Source organism: Canis lupus, chromosome 19 (assembly GCF_048164855.1).
Source record: "Canis lupus baileyi chromosome 19, mCanLup2.hap1, whole genome shotgun sequence".
NCBI classification, from domain to species: Eukaryota; Metazoa; Chordata; class Mammalia; order Carnivora; family Canidae; genus Canis; species Canis lupus.
Window position 1 is genome coordinate 42,113,751 of NC_132856.1, and position 20,198 is coordinate 42,133,948.

Below are 20,198 nucleotides of genomic sequence, written 5' to 3' on the forward strand. Positions count from 1 at the left end.
GACTTTCCTACCTCCAGCCGCGGACTCTGACTCCGACAGTGACCTGTCTTTGGAGGAGGAACGAAGTCTGTCCATCCCATCCTCAGAAAGTGAGGACAATGGCCGGACACGGGGGCGTTTCCAGCGTCCGCTCCGCCGGGCTGCCCAGAGTGAGAGGCTCCTCACTCACCCCAAAGGTGAGGGCATACTCTGACCCCATGAGTGACCCAGAGATACCCTCTATTCCATTAGGGTCAAAGTCAGGGATGTTACAGGGTGACATATCATCCCTCCAGCCCCTTTTCTTTCCTGAGAGTTAGGGGTCAGCCCGCTTGGTTCTTCCAGGTTCTTGGTTCTTCCCAACCCCTCAGCCATCAAGTTCCCCCACCCCTAGTATCTGCCCACCTTCAGAGTGGCAGGCTCATCATTAGTCCTCTCCATGGTTCCACTGATTTCTGAGAGATGCCCTCTTGTTCCTACCTCCACTCAGAGCAGCCAGGGTTTCAGGAGTTGTTAGAGTTGGGGGAGCGGGGGCAGTCACTGAGTCTGGATCACAGGATTCATAAGACAATGGAGTCAATTCAGAGGCTCCTGTAACCTGCTCTGGCTCTACAGATGTGGATGGCAATGACCTTCTATCCTACTGGCCAGCCCTGGGGGAATGCGAGGCCACTCCCTGTGCTCTGCAGACCTGGGGCTCTGAAAGGCGCCTGGGACTGGACACCAGCAAGGATGCAGCCAACAACAACCAGCCAGACCTGGCTCTGACCAGTGGGGATGAAACCTCCCTGGGCCGGGCCCAGCGTCAGAGGAAAGGTATGATCCCTGACCTTGGCCTATACTTTCAGGGACCCCAGGAACTGCTTCTACCCCCATCCAAGGGATTCCTGCCACTTTGACCCAGACCTGCATTGCCAGGACCTGGGGACTGTCCCTCCTCTGATCTCGAGGGTAGGGGGTTGTTGCCCTTACTCCTGCACTATGGGGACAGACCCTGTCCTGATCGAGGATTACTGTCTCCCCACTCTGAGCCCTGTCCTGCTGCCACTGTGGAATCCCTAGAGACTGCTGCTGCCACTCCCCAAGGGATTTCTGCCCTCAGCCTTATGTCAGAGGGATCCCAGGGGCAGCTGCATCCCAAGACCCAGGGAATGTCTGCTCCCCCCACCCCCATACAGACCCTATCTCCCATTTGTTCCTCACGTAGGCATCCTGAAGAACCGATTGCAGTACCCACTGGTGCCACAGACCCGAGGTGCCCCAGAGTTGTCCTGGTGCCGTGCAGCCACCTTGGGCCACCGTGCTGTGCCAGCTGCCTCCTATGGTCGCATCTATGCTGGTGGGGCCACAGGCAGCCTTTCACAGCCAGCCAGCCGCTACTCCTCTCGAGAACAGCTGGACCTGCTCCTCCGGCGGCAACTGAGCCGTGAGCGACTGGAGGAGGCCCCTGCCCCTATTCTCCGTCCCCTGAGTCGGCCAGGCTCCCAGGAACGCCTGGATGCTGCGCCAGGCCGCCTGGAGCCCAGAGATCGGGGCAGTACCCTACCACGGAGACAGCCACCCAGGGACTACCCCGGTGCCAGGGCTGGCCGCTTCGGGTCACGCGATGCTCTGGACCTAGGGGCACCCTGCGAGTGGTTGAGCACACTGCCCCTGCCCCACAGTGCCCGGGACCTTGACCTACAGCCCCCGCCTCTGCCCCTCTCTCCCCAGCGGCAACTCTCAAGGGACCCCCTCTTGCCATCGCGGCCCCTGGATTCTCTGTCCAGGAGATCGAACTCAGGGGAGCAGCTGGACCGTGTGCCTAGCCGGCACCCCTCACGAGAAGGCCTTGGGCCACCCCCACAGCTGCTCAGAGTTAGGGAGGACCCAGCCAGTGGCCCTAGCCATGGCCCCTCCACAGAGCAGCTGGACATTCTTTCTTCTATCCTGGCCTCCTTCAACTCCTCAGCTCTCTCCTCCTCTGTGCAGTCCTCAAGCACGCCCTCGGGCCCTCACACCACTGCCACGCCTTCTGCCACGGCCTCTGCGCTTGGGCCCTCCACACCACGCTCTGCTACATCTCATAGCATCTCGGAGCTGTCTCCAGACTCAGAGTAAGCAGTGTGTGGCCACCTGCCTACACCCTCATTAGCTTAAGGCAACCTCCTGTGTACCCTGCCCTGTGTTTTGCCACAGAACGTAGGTGTGGGTTGGTGGACGGTGTGGGCTACCCCAGGCTCAGCACAGCCAGGCGCCACAGGCAGGGAACGGCAGTGTGATTAGCAGTGTGATTAGCGGTGACCTACCGGTGTAGGATTGGTGCCAGCCACCCTCCCCTTGTACCTCCCGGGCTAGGGAAGAGAGATAAGTGCCTTCCAAAGGGTTTGGACTAGTGGAGGGGGCAAGATCAGGAGCCAAGGTCTAGAAGTAGGAGATAACATGGTACATACAAGAGGCAAGGGGGAGAGGAGGAATCATTACTGGGGATGCTTTGCTTAGGAGTGGTAAGGGTTAAGGAGGGCCCAGAAGTAGTGTCAGGATATGGGCATCTCATATGCCAGGGTGAAGAGCTAATTTTGAAAGTAAATAATTTACCCACTTCTTTATTTAATCAATGTGAGTCTCCTTGTACCTACGGGCAATGTGAGATGGAACACAGAGGAGCTGACTCGGGGCCTGTTGCATCTCAGGTTCCTGTGGGACATCTGTAGGGTGGGGAGCAGCTGGGTACACAGGAGTCAGAGAGGAAGTAGGGAGGAACCAGGGCTTGCCAGCCACGGAAGCCAAGAGAAGAGTTGAGTTTCAGGAAGGAGAAACAGCTAGGTTAGGCTCTGTGGAGGTCTGCAAGGTGAAAGGAGGCTTTGAGGGGAAGGGATGCCAGGAGTGGTGCAGGAGACTCATAGAACCCAAGCAGAGTCAGAGGAGGAGAAAGGGAGGAGGAGCCGGGGATTTAGGGCCTGGTGCCAGGGATTATGGAAAGATGCCTGAGGTAGGGCTGAGGGAGAGCTCTGAGCTCTGAGTATTGCTCTGGCCTTGAGGTCTGGCTGGTGGATGGTAGGGAAGGTGTCCTAGGGGACTGACTACACAGGGGTTCAGGCTCTGAAGTCACACTTGACCTCTCTGAGTCTCCGTTTCCATATCTGTAAAATGTGTCTGTAGTAACAAACTCTTTGAGATGTGGTGATTTTTTGAGACAGAACCTGTCAAGTGCTAACCTAGTATCTGTGCATGGCAGGTGCTCGCTGAGTGCCTAGAGAGAAAACAGGTGACCAAGGGGCCTTGCTGATGAGTCTCAGGGTGCAGAAGGGGTCTGAGAACCCTGGAAGGGGGTGTAAGGGGGCTGGGGACTGAGAGGGAGAAGGTGATGGGGTTGGGGGTGCTGAGATGGTGGGGACCCAGGCTGTGGGGGATCCCAGAACCCCCTGACTCATTGTCAGCCACCACCTCTGACCACTGCATTCAATTCTGCAGAGTTCCCAGAAGCGAGGGCCACTCCTGAGGGCCAGACTCATGGACTAGGAACGGCTGAGGGCGATGGAGGATTTGAGCTACCAGAAGAGACTCCAGGAGTGAGGGGCTGATCCTAAGGCAGTCTCTACCTACCCCACCCCCAGCTCTGCCTGTGGCTGCCATGCCGAGGCTCCATGCTCCGTCTGTGAGCATGTGAGCAGGTGTGTAGCAGGTGCAGGGTGAGAGAACTGAAAGGAGGACTTTTATACGTTTTGTACCTTTGTAACCAGAGAGATATGCTTATGTTATTTTTCCGCTTTTCTGTCTCCCGGGGTTCTGAGGCTGGGCTGGGAGGGGAAGGGGACAGAGGGTAAGAGGTGCAGTGTTTGGCCCCATTTGGGTCCCTGGCAAACCATATGCTCTTTCCTCTCATTTGACTGGGGTGGATTCAGACAGGAGGGGCAAATAGCCCCCATCCTTTGATCTGAATATCATGAGGGCCTAAAGTACAGAATTGATCTTTGCTTTTTCTCGGATGCTCCGAGGGCCAAACTTCAGGGACTGGGGGTTGGTCTTGGAAACAGGGGTCCTCTGACCTCCTCATGGGGCTTGCTCATGCTGCCCCTCCCCGTGGATGTGTGTGTTTCTTATGTGGAGTCCCTGCCACTTACTGCCTTATGACCTAGGACTGATGCTGTGGGGCGCTGGTGGAGCAGCAGATGTCATGTTTACAGAGCAAGGCTTTCTTTTCTCCCATGTGGAGGAGCTCAGGCCTCTATTCAGACATTCCTGCAGAGGGTAGACTGGGGGGTCATTCGCCAGCCCCTGCCTCTGGTGTGAGCAGAAGTTGTCTGTGGTGCCATTTGATTCCCTGACACTGCCCTTTGCTAGAATTTCTTCCTAAGGATAGGGGTAAGAGGGGGAGCAAGGGGAACAGAAAGAGAATTGAAGACACAGAATGTAGGTGCCACTGCCTCCCATGTTTACAGGACCCTCCTGGCCCTGGGCGCCTGGGCTGCAGTAATTCATTCCACGTTCCACCCTACTTTATCCCCTTCTAAAGGGAAAAATGACTGTTAGGACCCTGTTCACAAAACTCTTCTTTTATTGCTTTGTCTGATGTCCAGAACTGGGGACTTTTAGATTTTGTTACTTTGTTTACAGGTCAAGATTTAAAACATTTTAAAACTTTGTTTACAACTTACAACTTTGAACTTTTTACACTTTGTTTACAGTTGAAAATGTGGGTTCTCCTCCCCCTTTGTTTACAAGTGAAAGATGGGAAGGTGGGAGAGGGGCTTAAGGACCCTGGACCTGGCCATCTTGAGGGGTTTCTAGCTCCTAGCTCTCCCAGGCCAAAGGTCAGCCCTGAGCCCTCTGTTGAACAGCAGACCCAGAGGCCTCCAGAGTAGGCATCCTCTTACGGCTAGGAACAGTGGGTTGTGCAGGGTTGTAGGGGATCTATGCAGACACCCTCCTGCCCTACACATACTCTTAGGAGGCAGTTTCCAAGGAGATTAAAAGTTCTACTTTGCTGACTGGTGCCAAATCCTGCCAGCCAGGACTCCAGCTCTCCTTACCCAGAATGACCCCAGCCCTTGAAGGGTGAGGGGTCCACTGTAGGGAGAGGGGGTTGTCCTTGCTATGTCCCTCTCTGGGGGTCCCCTGCTCCAGCCCAGTGGCCCCTTTCCCTGTCTGTGTAAATTGTTCCGTGAAGCCGCGCTCTGTTTTGGGAATAAACTTCTATAGAAAATGATTATTGCTTCTTTCTGTTTGGGGGTGGGAGTGGGGAGGACAGGGTAGGGTAAGAGGGTAGCTATGAAGGATTCAGGCCCAGCTGACCTTTGAAAGAAATCTGAGCACTTCTCTCCCCCCCCCCCCCAATATTCAGCTATTTTTAGCCTATTTCATCTGACATTTGGACCAGGTTTCCATCTCTTTCACCCTGACTTCTGGCCTACTGCCTTGTGATCAGGGGCTAGAAGTATGAGCACAGGTGTTGGGAGTAAGGTGCCAGGGAACCCCCCTCTCTCTTCAAGGTGTCAGTACAATGACTTGGTCTTCAGGCCTGCGACTCTAAGCTGGCATTTGCCCTGGCCAGGGCTCCAACCCATCCCAGGAACTGCCCTTGCTAACCCCTCGGCCCATGAACAGCACTGACCCCCACTAGCCTCTCAGGCTTCCAACTGGCCAGCACATCGTGTTCCTTCCCCACTCAGGCAGAAACCTTCCGGGCCAGATGCCAGGCTCTGTACGGGAGGGAACCCTCGCAGCCTCATTTCACGCCTTGATGTCCAGGGTTGAAGGGAGGCTTTGGGCACCTTCAGCGTCAGACATTGCCTGGTCTTCAGGGGAAAGCTTGAAGGTGGCGCCCTCGGTGGGAGGCAAAAGAAGCCCCAAGGACCGGATACCCCAAGGAGGGCTAAGGTCCTGGTTCCCAGAAGCACCCCCAGGCAGCCCATTGGGGGGGTTCCCTCCCCCTCCCGCGGGCACCTTCCGCGGTCAGCCAGAACCTGGTATCCGCCCCGTCGTACCCAGGTACCCGGGGCCGCGGCTACGGCCAGTCTAGCGCGGATCCTCGGTCCCAGTTCCGAAGTTCCATCCGGCTCAGGGAGGCGGACTCGGCGAGCCCAGAGGGGCAGCACGAACCAGGCCGCAGGGGAGGAAGGGGTTAAACCTTCCGCCTCGGGGCTCGCCCCGCCCAGAGAACGACCCTTAGGCCCCGCCCGAGCTCGCTGATTGGCCCAGGCCTGCTCTGGCCTGTGCGGGGATTGGCCCCTTGGAGCGCACCGTAGGGCCCCGACACCCATCCGGAGCGCGAGCGGCCTCCCGCGCGAGCGCTTAGGGAGCAGCTGCCACCTGGCAGGCGGCCCGCTGGCCATGGGGCCGTCTGAAGCTTCGGGGTGAGTGCAGGGCGCAGCCCGGGTTCCCCGCGTCCGGGTCCTCGAGCTGCCGCGTGGCCCGGGTGTAGGTGCCGGCTTGGGTTAGCGCGGAGGGGTACCGCCAAGACCGCAGCAGGCGTCTTCCCCTTGCGACGCCTCGGTTTGCTGCTTTGCCGATTTTCTGCAGGCGGCTGCCCCCGGAAGCGAGGGATGGGGGCGGGAGCCGGCGCGCCCCCCGCCCCCGAGGGCTGTGTGCGGAGCCACTCGAGCGCCGCCCGCGGGCTGGCCTCGGGCCGCGGGAGGCGGCTGAGTGTGGAGGAGCCCCGGCCCGGAGGTGAGCCGCTGGGCGCGTTGGGGCCGGGAGGTCGCCGCACCGACTCCGCAGCGCTGGCCTGAGCCCATCCGGCTGTACCTCTGGTCCGGGAATGAGGGGTCCGGCTGGAAGGGCCGAGGTGCCCTCCCAGGGGGAGGGGCCAAGGATCCAGGCCCCGCCCCCCAACCCCGCGTCCTGGGGAGTGGGGGAGCCCTTTAAGAACACCTGAGTGACTCACGGAGGAGGGGCAAGGGGGCTCAAAGATCTCTGAGAGACGGCAGTGCCTAGAGTCTTTGAGGATTTGCCTTTTGCGCCTACTCCGCTCCCCGCTCCAACCAGGACATCCAGGTTAGAGGTTCTTCCCAGGGGAGTTCCTACCCCTCGGGTGGGATCCTACCCCTCGGTCAGAGCTTTCCAGAAAAATTTCCCAGCGGGGGAATTTCCCCCGCAGGGAAGCCACCTGCCCTGAGGTCTATTCCCAGGTGAGAGCTTTCAACCATTCCGGGTGGGAGCCTCCGCCAGGTAAGCGCTTCCCTTAGGTGAGAGTACCCTCCAGATGAGAACTTTCCTAGCTTTCCTGGCAGGTGAAAAGTTTCCCCACTAAGAAAGTTTTCCTCCCAGTATGAGCTTCCTCGAATAAGAACTCCCTCCCCACAGATCTCCTATTACCAAGGGAGGTCCCCTCTTCCTCTCCCCTCTCCCCTTCAGGTGGGAGCCCCTGGGTGGATAAGAGATTCACTGAATACAGCACATACCTGACTGGTGCAAACTTTCCCGTCAGGTGAGAGCTTTCTCTATGTTAGAAAAAGCACCTGGGGGATCCCTGGGTGGCGCAGCGGTTTGGCGCCTGCCTTTGGCCCAGGGCGCGATCCTGGAGACCCGGGATCGAATCCCACATCGGGCTCCCGGTGCATGGAGCCTGCTTCTCCCTCTGCCTATGTCTCTGCCTCTCTCTCTTTCTCTCTCTGTGACTATCATAAATAAATAAATAAATAAATTAAAAAAAAAAAAAAAAAAAAAGAAAAAGCACCTGGTAGTAGTAGGAGCTTGCGAAGTGAGACCCCTTTCTCCACGTGAGAGCCATCCCCTGGCTTTCCCAGATTAAGCCTGAGTTTGTTCACAACCTGGACTCCCAGGCTGGAGGCCCAGGGGCAACCTTAGTCCCAATATTTTCCTTCCCTTAGATGGGAGCCACTCTAAAGAGGAGCCTGCCTGAAGAACTGAACCCCTGTCCCTTCCTTGTGTGTGCTCTCAGCCAGCACTGAGCTCACTGGACAGGGATTGTCTTGGGAGGGGGGACAGGCAGCTGGGGACCAGGCCTCATAGAACACTGACAGGTGGGCAGCTATACCTGGGTTGGAGGTATGGATTGTACTCATCTTGCTATCTTTTCATAGGGAACTTTGGCCCAGCAAGAGACTTTTCCCAGCCAAAGTTCAAGAATTGCCACTGGCTGGGCGTGGGTCCAGTTGAAAGCTGGACCTACCTAAATCTTAAGGCCTAGAAAAGTCAAGTGGGTGACTCTGATCCCAGGTGGAAGTGTGAGGGAGGTTGGGCCAGGGGTACACTCACTGTGACTCTGCTCTCACCATCCTAGGCAGAGGGACACACAGGCGCTGTTGCCTGTGCCACAAGCCATGGAGCTAAGGAAGCGAGACTACCATGTGGAGCGGCCACTGCTTAACCAGGAACAGCTGGAGGAGCTGGGGTGTTGGACCTCAGCAACTGGGACCCGCCAGTGGCGAACCTGGTTTCAGTAAGGCTGAGGATGGGGGTCTGGGGGGCACTGGCAGGACTTAGGTAGACCCTGTCCCCAATCCACCATTGTGTCCCCAGGTGCTCCCGTGCTCGGGCCCGAGCCCTTCTGTTCCAACACCTTCCGGTTTTGGCCTGGCTACCTCGGTATCCCTTGCGAGACTGGCTCCTGGGCGACTTGTTGGCTGGCCTGAGTGTGGCCATTATGCAGCTACCACAAGGTGAGCCACACCTGACCCAGAGGCTGTACCCTCAGCCTCTTCCAGAGGTGAAGAGTGATCTGCAATCCATCAAGGCCCTGTCGTGGAAGCCCTATGGTCTCATGCCCCTCTGTAATCTGAAGCTATAAGCCCTGCCCCTGGAACTATGGACCATGACCTAGGGTTGGGATTCCCTCATCCTTCTCAAGGCCCTGGCCTGCAAGCCTCCATTGCTACCATTCTACCTCCAGGCCTAGCCTATGCCCTCCTGGCTGGACTGCCCCCCGTGTTCGGCCTCTACAGCTCTTTTTATCCTGTCTTTGTCTACTTCCTGTTTGGCACTTCCCGGCATATCTCTGTGGGTAAGTGGAACCAGGCTTGGCCTTGCAGGAGGCTGTCCACCTTTCCCTGTGGAGGACAGGATGAGGGAGGGCTAAGTGGGGAGAGGGAACTTGGAGAGGGGGACAGCATCGGTGCTGGACCAGTGGGAGGCTGGCCCGAGGTCATTCCCAGGCAGGACTAGGCCTCTGACTATGGGGCCGCAGATTCAGAATAGCTCAGGGCCCAGGCTCCAGGAGGATGTGGGTGAGATGACTTGAGGGGTCCAGAACTTGGCAGAGGCCTAACCAGCCTGAGGCTGGCCGAGCCCTTTTCCCCATCTCACCTTCTACAAGGAGAGTGATTCTGAGCCGATGGACACAGGTGGGGCAGGGCCAACATTTCTAGCCACCCTTAAGATGCCTTGAGTTCAGGGTTCATCCTTGACCACGAGCATGGACTCTAATGCCTAGTGGAGTCTGAAGATACTCCTCTGGAACGGGCTATCTCCTGACCTCTCCCCTTAAGGGCAGAGCTCCAGGGAAGGGCAGCATCCTCTGCCCTCAGACCCACCCTGACCCACCCCTGCAGGCACCTTTGCTGTCATGTCTGTGATGGTGGGCAGTGTGACAGAATCCCTGGCCCCAGATGAGAACTTCCTGCAGGCTGTGAACTCCACAATCGATGAGGCGACCAGAGATGCTACCCGGGTGGAGCTGGCCTCCACGCTCAGTGTCCTGGTCGGCCTCTTCCAGGTGCGGAGCAGGCAGGAGCCTGTGCCCCCACCCTGACCCCACCACTGCCAAACCCATCCCCACCCTCCTCTCCCAGTTCCCCAGAGTGTCTGCCCATCACCACCCTTCCTCATCACTCTGGCTGCTCCCACCCGCCCTGGGCTCTGCTGTAGCCACCCTGACAACCCTTGTCTCTCCCCTGACGTCCCCTGGTCACCCCACAGGTAGGGCTGGGCCTGGTCCGCTTCGGCTTTGTGGTCACCTACCTGTCAGAGCCCCTGGTCCGAGGCTATACCACAGCTGCGTCTGTGCAGGTCTTCGTCTCCCAGCTCAAGTATGTTTTTGGCCTCCAACTGAGCAGCCGCTCTGGGCCACTGTCCCTCATCTATGTGAGTGAAGGTGGGAGGAGGAGCCAGCGGGGCGCGCCCCACAACCTCCAGTGCCACCCGTGACCCTGCCCCCCCCCCAGACAGTGCTGGAGGTCTGCTCAAAACTGCCCCAGAGTGTGGTGGGCACGGTGGTCACCGCGGTGGTGGCCGGTGTGGTGCTTGTGCTGGTGAAACTCCTGAATGACAAATTGCACCGACGTCTACCCCTGCCGATCCCCGGGGAACTGCTGACGGTTTGGATTCTTCGGGGCAGGAGGGTCAGGGAAGGTGGGGGAGGTGCTTGCTGGCAGATGCCCCCCAGACTTCATGACCAGCTGGAATGGGCGGGCACCAGGGAGAGTTCCTGGGGTTGACCACAGCAGGAAGATCCCATGCTGGCACCTTCCGGACCTTGATAGCATCTCTACTTTCCCCAAACAGTTGTGTGTCTTACCCCTGTCCTCTGCTACACCACCCACCCCCTGAAGGCTCTGCTTCCGGCATCCCTCTACCCCCTTGACAATGCCAAACCCCTCCCCTGACTCTGTCCTCTCTCCCTAGCTCATTGGGGCCACAGCCATCTCCTACGGCGTGGGCCTGAAGCACAGATTTGGGGTGGATATCGTGGGCAACATCCCTGCAGGGTGAGCTCTGGCCCCTGTCCAGTCAGGGAGGATTGGGTGGCCAAGGCAAACACCCTCCTTTGGCCTCACAGATGCCTCTCACAGGCTGGTGCCCCCAGCAGCCCCCAATCCCCAGCTGTTCGCCAGCCTGGTGGGATATGCCTTCACCATCGCTGTGGTTGGTTTTGCCATTGCCATCTCTCTGGGGAAGATCTTCGCTCTGAGGCACGGCTACCGGGTGGACAGCAACCAGGTCTGGCAGTGGGGTACAGGGGTAGCTGAGTGTACAGTGACCCCAGGGGCTGGGAGCGGGGGTGTATGGAGTATCAGGTGGGATGTGGGGAGGCAGCAAACAGATGTGCTGGGGCCATGTGGGGCACTGAGGGTGGGAGTTCAGGGCATTTGGGGCAGCAGCAGCCAGATCAGGAGACTGTTGAGTGAGGATGGAAGTTGGGGACACCTAGGCCTAGGCATAGTGGCCTAGGGGAGGCACTTGGGAGGGCAGAGACCAGGCACTAGACACCTGCATTTTTCTCCACCAGGAGCTGGTGGCTCTCGGCCTCAGTAATCTCATTGGGGGCATCTTCCAATGCTTCCCCGTGAGCTGTTCCATGTCCCGCAGCCTGGTACAGGAGGGCGCCGGAGGCAACACACAGGTGGGCTTCGGGCATGGGTGTGCATCCGTGCGCATGCGCACACACACACTGCTTTGGCTGGGCGATCCCACCCCGTTGCTCCCTCCACTTCTACTCTCCTACCCTCCATCCCACCCTTCTGGTTACTCCGCCTCCTCCCCCCCAAAGGTGGCTGGAGCCGTCTCCTCTCTCTTCATCCTCATTATCATCGTCAAACTTGGGGAACTCTTCAGAGACCTGCCCAAGGTGAGCTGCCACACCCACCCAGCCAGGCTTGAGGGACTTGGCCAGACCAGGGGCTCAGGTCAATTAGGTCCTAGGTGAGGGGCAGGGATACAAGGTCATGACCTATTTTTCAAGGTTGAGCTCTTTAGGGTGAGATTTGGGGTCAGGGATTAGAACCCTTCAGCTTCAGATCCGAGTTGTTTTGTCCAGGGGTGGCAGTTAGCATCAGGTGGGGTTATGCCAGCATCAGTCTGGCTCCTGCCCAGGTGGTCAGGCTTGTTAGCATCTGGGCATCTCTCAGCAGCCCATGGTGACACTCTCTCCTCTCACCTAGGCAGTCCTGGCAGCTGCCATTATCGTGAACTTGAAGGGCATGTTGATGCAGTTCACCGACATACCTTCCCTCTGGAAGTCGAATCGGATGGATCTGGTGAGAGGTCTGGGAGCCCAGGGGTGGGGTTAGGGGCCTGCAGCCCCAAGGCCCCATCTAGAGCCTGTTGACCATTGTCCTACTTTTAGCTCATCTGGCTGGTGACCTTTGTGGCCACCATCCTGCTGAACTTGGACATTGGCCTGGCAGTTGCAGTGGTCTTCTCTCTCCTGCTTGTGGTGGTCCGCACGCAGCTGTGAGTCTCCCCTTCTGGTCCCCTCATCCCATTCGGTGAGAGGGTGAGGGCTACACTGGCTCCCTCCAGCTTTCCTGCATCTTGGTGGTAACGCTTGGCTCCCTCAATGCCCCCTTCTCACACACTCTCCTTCACAGGCCCCACTACTCTGTCTTGGGGCAAGTGACAGACACGGATATTTACCAAGATGTGGCCGAGTACTCAGAGGTGGGTGGCAGAGGCTAAGCAAGAGGAAGGCCTGGCGGGGTGGGATGGAGGCACAATGGGTCCTCTGTTGGTCCTTTCTGCACTTTGCAAAGACCCTGGGGGCTGAGTGTGCTTTGGTCCTGGGAACTTCAAGGGAAGAATTTGGGGCTGTGACCCTCCTCAGAGCTATAAAGGGACAGAGGAGGAGTGGATAGAGGTGCTGGGGAGCATGGAGAGGAATCTGACTTGAAGCTAGCAGTCCAAGCCTTCTCTTGCAGAGCAGCCTTGGGGCAGGAATGCTGGGGGGCAGGAGCCCGGGACACCAGGATGTTGGGGAGGCTGTTGCCTGATCTGACCAATGGAGTTCCTACATCTCTAACATTCGTTTACCTCCTGAGAAGGTTCAGGGCTAATAGTGGGGTTCTGGAATAGAACAAGCCTATTCCTGCTGACATGGAACCTTGGAGCCTGAGTACAGTATAATCAGAACAAGGGGAGGGCAAGAGGGGGAGCAGCTCAGCTGGACAGAAAGGGAGATGGGGGATGCCTGGGTGGCTTAATTGTTGAGCATCTGCCTTCAGCTCAGGGCGTGATCCTGGGGTCCCAGGATCGAGTCCCACATCAGGCTCCCTGCGTGGAGCTTGCTTCTCCCTCTGTGTGTGTCTCTGCCTCTGTGTGTGTGTGTGTGTGTGTGTGTATGTCTCATGAATAAATAAATAAAAATCTAAAAAAAAAAAAAAAAAAAAAGGGAGATGGGAGCTGCTTTGTGCAGGCCCAAGTGCTGAGCAGAGACCTGGGCTATGCCCTGGATGGAGTGGGAGCTGGGGAGCGTTCCTCTGTGCGCAATGTAGCAAACAGACCACAGGGTGGGGGGTGGAAACCCAAGAGGAGGCCTGAGAGCCTGGCCTGGGTATTGGCAGAAGGGAAGGGATATGGGAAGGGAAGATGCAGGATGCCCTGGGGGAAGCTTTGACAGGCCTGGCTGAGGCCTGGGTAGCCGAGGGTGGGGAGTGGGGAGGAGGATAAGGAGTTAGGGTGACATGGCCAAACTTCTTTCTGGCCCACGATCTCGGGAGGGCAGGGGTTGCAGGCTGGGCCCATGCTGGCTGGTGAGCAGAGCCCTGGTGATGGGGGCTCAGGCTGCACAAGGGAGGAAAACAGAATAGGATACAACTGGGAAAGTAGGGGCTCAGGCACCCCAACACTTGCCCATCCCCAGGCCAGGGAGGTCCCAGGTGTGAAGGTCTTCCGCTCATCAGCCACCATGTATTTTGCTAATGCTGAGCTCTACAGTGATGCGCTGAAGCAGAGGGTAAGTCCTGGGGTCCCCAGGGTGAGCATCAGAAGGCCCCTTGTGTCCCCAAAGTGTCCACATCCCCTTCCCTTGCATTTGCTTCTAGTGTGGTATAGACGTCGATCACCTCATGTCCCAGAAGAAGAAGCGGCTCAGGAAGAAGGAGCAAAAGCTGAAGCGACTGCAGAAGACTCTCCAGAAACAGGCAGGGGCCCCTTTGAGCTGGGGACTCCTGCCCCCGTCCTGCTGCTGAACCCACATGGCCTTTTTCCTGGGCCCGTGGGCTCCTGGGCTCCTGGGCTCCTGAGTTCTTAGCCTCACTCACCCTTCCTTTTTCCCTGATGTCCCCAGGGCCCCTGCTTTGCTCCCCTGGCAGGTTAGTGTTTTGGGCAAAGTTTTGTTTCACGCGCACACACACACACACACACACACACACACACACACTGCCAGCCAGTGACAGCATGGACCACCACAGTCCTTTTCCATTTTTGGCTGCTCCAGGAGCCAGTCAAACCCTACTGTATTCAGCCTGGTGGCCTTGGGTTCCAAGGTTTAGTTCCTGGCCTGCCTACCTGCCCAAAGCCTGGGGGTGACACCAGACTTGCCTGGCCTGGCTGCCATATGACAGCTGAAACAGCTCTTTCCTGTCTCCCTTCTCCCTGGCCTAGACTGCAGCCTCTGAGGGGACTTCTGTTTCCATCCATGTTAACACCAGCGTCAGAGACATGGAAAGCAACAATGTGGAGGACTCTAAGGCCCAGGTGAGGCTGGAGGTGGGAGAGGGGCCAGCCAGGAGCTGCAGAAATGTGGGTGTATCATGCATGTCCTGAGAGGAAAGCCATGGACTTACCCGCTGGGGCTTCAAGCTGGTTGTACCAATGGTAGGAGTGGGGGTGATGGAACTGATGCCCCATGGGGAGAAGCCTGGTGATCTGCCATAGATTCTGCTTGTGGTTCTCTGATCTGCCATCCAAAGACCTTGAATTTGTAGAGTCCATGAGACCTCACAGTCTGTGTTCATGGGTAGAGGGAAGGGATTGGGGGTATGGGGAAAAATATGGGATCAGAGGGTGTGCCAAGCCCAATTAGGGACCCAGGCTGGGTGCCAAGGTGTCTGTGTGTGCACGTGTGTCCCTGAGCCCCCTATTCACTCCACATTGGCTGGCTAAGGTTGGGGCACATTTGCCCACTTCCCTCCCTCGGTCCCTAGGCCTGGGCCTGGGAGGTAACAGAGCAGTATATGCACATCTGTGCGTGCTCCCTGAGTCTGAGCTTCCTCTCCTGTGCATTCCCATGTGTCCGTGCATGTCCCATATATGTGGGTATTTACATGCATGCTCCCACAACTGACCCCATGTGTCCCTTGCATGTCCGTGTGTGTTCCTTGCCATCACTCCTTCATGTGCAGCCTTTGCAGTGTGTCTGGTTTCCCAGCAGGCGAGCACAGGGAATGAGGTAGAGGATATAGCAGCTGGTGGTCAAGAAGATACTAAGGCCTCAAATGGGTCCACACTGAAGGCCCTGGGCCTGCCTCAGCCGCACTTCCACAGCCTTGTCCTGGACCTGAGTGCCCTCTCCTTTGTGGACACTGTGTGCATCAAGAGCCTGAAGAATGTAAGGGGCTAGGAGCACCCTTCAGCAGAGCCCTGGGAGAGGACCAGGCCCCCCAGTCCTCTTGACCCTGTAACTGGACCCAAGAACCGTCTGAACTCCCCCTCAAAACTCCCTCTCCCACAACCTGCCTGAGTCCTTCCTCAGAGCCCTGGAGCCTCTCTCTGAATCTGGCCCCCTTTTCTGCTGCAGATTTTCCGCGACTTCCGAGAGATCGAGGTGGAGGTGTACCTGGCTGCCTGCCACAGTGCGTGCTTGGGGACAGCACGAGTGGTCTGGGAGGGGAATGGGGCTCTCCCAGCCAAGGAGCCTGCCATGCAGCACAAGGAAAAGTCTTTCTCTGAAACTAGAGCTCAGAGGTGTCTTGGGAGGCAGGGGGTCAAGGGAGGCAGGGGAGGCAGGGGGTCAAGAGGGACTAGAGGTTTAGTTGCAACCCCAGGAGTATAGGTCATAGGTGAAATGGGTCAGGGTATTCTGGTGATTGGGGTTGGTGTTCCTGGTGATTCTGTGAGTCAGAGGAGACTTCCTTCCTGCCTGCAGCTCCTGTGGTCACTCAGCTTGAGGCCGGGCACTTCTTCGATGCATCTATCACTAAGCAGCATCTCTTTGCCTCTGTCCATGATGCTGTCCTCTTTGCTCTCCAACACCCGAAGTCCAGCCCTGCCAACCCTGTTTTGGTGAGCTGGCCTCTGGCTCACAGAGCTCTTTTTGTTTGCCTATTGCTTATCCCTACCCTGACCCCCACCTCAGGGAAGTCCGCCCTTCCTGAATGGCTCTGCCCCCAGTGGACCCACCGCCTTCCCTTCCCACATGCAGCTAAAGCTGCTCCCGGGAGCAGGAGTTGCTGTCCTGGGGGAAGGGGCAGGTATGTGTTTTTGGAAAGTGACTGGAGCCTCCCATCCTTGCCTACTCAGATGACCAAACTCTGACCACGCTGCTGCCCAGACTGAGACTACTCACCTCTGGAGGTTGTGACCAGGCACTTGTGAGAACGTCCCTACCCTTGGGCTGCCTCCAGATGTCACCCAGGAGTCCTCTCCGTATATACACATACATACAACTCAGGGATGGAGGTTTTGGGACTCCCAAGTTCAGTGCTATAGGCTTGGGCCTGGGATTGGGCACTGGAGTCAGACCAGCACTGGCTGGGTGGGGGGAAGATGCATGTTTTTAGCCCCAGAAATAAAAACCTGTTTGCCTACCACTGGGCTCTGCTATGCCTTGGTGGAGTGGGCAGTGATCAACAGCCCTGGCTCCTGACCCTTCTTATGCCCCAAAGTGGAGGCTGAAGTCAGAAATTGGGGGGAAGTTTTGGGGAGGGCAGAGTCAGGTAAGAGAATAGAGAGCCCAAGGGAGAGTTATGGAGCCCAGGCCAAGGGTTGGGGGCACCCCAGGTTCAAGCTCTCCAGCTATGCACAACCCTTGGGGCCTGTTTCTTCAGTTGGAAGACCATGGAATCAGAGCTGCTTCTTAGGAATGGTCTGGTGAGTGTAGCCCCTGGAGGATGTGGAGTGAACACCTGAGCAACCAGCTGGAAAAGCATAATGTTCACAGGTGCTGCTGGTCTGTGTTGAGAAGTAAGAACTGACAGGATTGATATACTTGGGAAAAGGCCTGTTCACATCCTTAGACCACTTGGGCTCTGCAGGTCACTGTCAGCCAAGAAGCATGTGCTGCTTTCTACCACAAAAGGCCAGCATCCGGGCATGTCGCCCAGTGGGCAGCAGTGGGCCTTCCTTCGGGCCAGCTGATGCTCTGAGTGATTGGGAGCAGGAGACTAGAATCTTCCTGGGCCTCAGTGTCTCCTCGGCAGTACAGTGCGAATGTGACTGTACCCACTTTGTGGGTGCTCAGTGAGTATGAAACGAGTCAGTGCCATGGAACGCTTGTGGCAAGGCTTTGCTCACGTCACCCGCTCGGGATGTGCAAGCTCTGCTGTCCCCCAGGTACTGACCAGGTGCTCAGCTGTGTGCTGGGCTAGTGGACAGAGGCTGCTCTGTCCTTCAAGTCACCCGGATGCCCCTTGTCCAGCTCAGTGTTTATCGTATTCTGCAGTGGCGGCAGCCTGCTCTGTGTTCATGAATCATCTGCCCCACCCCCCAGAACCACAGCTCAGGAAATCAGGGCTTTTTATCTACTCTGACACGCCATGGCCCAGCACCAGCAACGGTGGTGTGTGGTGTGCTTGGCAAATATTGGGTGAGTAAAGCTCATGTGCTAGACTGGAGGGCAGACCTCAACTAAGAAATTGCGGACAGAACTGCTTTGAAGAAAAAACTGGGTCATACACGAGAGAGAGAGAGAGAGAGAGAGAGAAAGGAAGGACAGACTCTATTGCCCATCGTGGTCATGGGAGGGAAGCTGAGGGAGTAGGTCACACAACTGAAACACCAGCCGTGGGGAGTGGAGGAGTAGAGGACCATGTCCTGCCAAAATGAACTGCAAATATGTTCAGGAACACCAGGGAGGCCACTGGGGCCTGTGTGAGGCCAGATGGAGGGAGGATGCAGGACACAGGACTTCCCAGGCCAGGGTGAGCCTGCAGGCTTTACTCAGAGTGTGTGGGGGCCCCATACTTCCGAGGGCTCATCCTGCTGGAATTTGTACTGTAGGGTAGGCTGGGCTTTGGGGGCCAGCTTTGTGCTGGACAGCAGCCTTAGGAACTGTGAAGTGTTAGGATTTTAGGGATCGAAGGCTAGATGAGGAGGAGGAGGTAGGGGGAAGAAGGTATCCCTTCAGACCCGGGCTGGCTCAGAGATTGGCACCCAGGACTCAAGCCTGCCCAGTGCACCTGCCCCCCAGCCCTGGAAGCTCCCCTTCCCTCCTGCTGTGCTTTCTGGCCAGGCTGCCCCTCCTGAGAGGCCGTGGGCCCAGCTGGAACTTGCTGCCTGCTGCTGGGGGAGGGGTGTTTGCCCGTTGCCAGGCGCCCGGGTTCTACCCAGGCACTTGGCACAGCCATGCTGCTCACACCGTCCTTCCTGCTACTGCTGCCCTTGCTGGCCATGCCAGCCCCCTCCCTCACCTGGACACGGCCCCTCTGGTACCAGGTGGGGCTGGACCTGCACCCTTGGGGGTGCCAGCCAAATACCCTGGATGGTTGTGGGAGCAGCCTGGGCTGTCCTGGCCACTGGATGGGCATGGGAATGAACCGCATCTACCCTGTGGCTGGGGTCACAATCACCACTACCATGATGCTGATGATCAGCCGGGCCGTGCTGCAGCGGCGGCGCTCCCAGGCTGCCAAGCTCGAGGTGAGCAGAGGACTGCTCTGTCCTCCACAGCCTCCTACCTCCACTTAGACTCAGTGAGCTCATGTCTTCCACCCCTCTTCCCCTCTCTACCTCCTACCCCATCCTCCCACCCGTGCCTCCATCTGTCTCCCCACCACTCACACCCTGTGGTCCCTATCTCTGTCCACACTCATCAACCCCTGACCATTCCCTGTGGCCAGTACTCTGCTCCTATCTATCTACCCCTTTAATGTCCCTGTTCCTTGTCCAGCCCCCTTGGCCCCCATGACCACCCTAGCCTCCAGCAGACCCCTGGTCACCCTTCCTCACCAACTCCCTTCCTATGCCCTTCTCCCTGGTCCCATGGCTGCTCCTTACTATACCCCCCCATCCTGTCCCTCTGCTCTCACTCCTGCCTCTTGGTCCTATCCTCAGCATCCACAGGTGACTACTAACCCCTCTGGACCCTGGAAGCGGCGGGCCCCAATCTCAGACCGTGCCCTGCTCCGTGGGGTCCTGCACATGTTAGATGCCCTCCTGCTCCATATTGAGGGCCACCTGCAGCGTATATCCAACCAACAGAAGACCCAAATAAAGGAGTGTCCCACCCAGACTGGGTGACCCAATGTATGCCTCTCTTTGCCTGGTGGCCAGTTGGGGTTGGGATAGCCTGAGGCTCTGGACCAAGCTCAGGCCCGTGTGTGTGTGCGTCTTCTCCAGGCCTTCCTAGACCCTGTGTCCCCTTTCTACTGCAGCCAGCGGACCTGAGGTCTCTGTGCCCAGGATGGGTGGGTAGATAGGTGGTACTGGCTCATACTGCTCCGTTGCCCCCACCAAGAAATAGACCCCTCTTCACTCACAAATGCAACTGTCTCTCTGGAGCTCCTCACGGGCCCCAGTGTGGTGGAACAAGACTTGACCATCAGGGCAGAATGGGGTAGTCCATGGAGCGGAGGGGACAACCTAGCTGAGTCACTGAGGGCTCTGTGTAGGTGATGCAGGGGTCGGGGTTGGGTAGGTGGGGTGGAGGCTGAACCCTGGCCGCTTTTATCTTTGTGGCAGCCTCAAACATGCTCTGGCATCTGAGTGGCCCTTGCCCTAAGGCCTTTGGAAGTGGAGGGAGGGCTGAACTTCACTCCCTTTTTCCCTTTCTTCTACTGCAGAAAACCCAAGTTGAGTAGGTACTGAGGCCCATATGTATTTAAAGTCTGTTTTAGAAAAAGAATATAAAATTACGAATTAAAAAATAGAAACATGCATTCACATGAGGAAAGAAACAAGAGATTACAAATGTCAAAGAGTTGACCCTACAATGCAAAATCCAGACCAGTAATGTGCTTATGGTGACATCCTGACCCATTTCTGTAATGCAAGTCCTCCTGCACTCCCTGGCTGCTGATTCTGACAACCTCTATATAGGATGAGGAGTTTGTCATATGGGGATGTATTCTCTATACAGAAAAGAGAAAAATAATTCAGTCTTCCTTCTAACATGGTTGGTTGAAACTTGTATTTTAATTTTTGGTAGTTTAGGTTGAGTGTCTGTCTTTGGCTCAGGGTGTGATCCTGCGGTCCTGGGACTGAGTCCCACATTGGGCTCCCTGCATGGAGCCTGCTTCTCCCTCTGCCTGCCTCTATCTCTCTGTGTCTCTCATGAGTAAATAAAATCTTAAAAAAAAATTTTTTTGGTAGTTTAGAGAATTCCTCTCCTAACCTGTTTTTGATGATGTCCCATCAATGGTCTAGATGGTTTTCGAATTTTGAAAACTGTCATCAACTTACCTTCA

General features: G+C 57.1%; 2 protein-coding genes across 13 annotated transcripts in view; both read left to right on the top strand.

The window, feature by feature from the left end:
• The window catches only part of LOC140610353 (cadherin EGF LAG seven-pass G-type receptor 3), a 36,759-nt gene extending 20,332 nt beyond the window's left edge, over positions 1–16,427 (top strand). For 4 of the 12 annotated variants that reach the window (XM_072786315.1, XM_072786316.1, XM_072786317.1 and 1 more), the window contains 4 exons: positions 18–176; positions 595–795; positions 1,187–2,075; positions 3,433–5,167. In XM_072786315.1, coding sequence (XP_072642416.1) covers positions 18–176; positions 595–795; positions 1,187–2,075; positions 3,433–3,460 — 1,277 coding nt within the window. In that variant the 3' untranslated portion in view covers positions 3,461–5,167. The other 8 variants (XM_072786327.1, XM_072786323.1, XM_072786319.1 and 5 more) reach the window with 8 other exon arrangements.
• Positions 16,428–16,577: 150 nt separating this feature from the next.
• Positions 16,578–19,037, top strand: TMEM89 (transmembrane protein 89). Its single transcript, XM_072786328.1, has 2 exons — positions 16,578–18,432; positions 18,847–19,037. The coding sequence occupies exons 1-2, from the start codon at positions 18,139–18,141 to the stop codon at positions 19,030–19,032; spliced, it is 480 nt and encodes a 159-aa protein (XP_072642429.1). The 5' UTR covers positions 16,578–18,138; the 3' UTR covers positions 19,033–19,037.
• Positions 19,038–20,198: the final 1,161 nt, after the last annotated feature.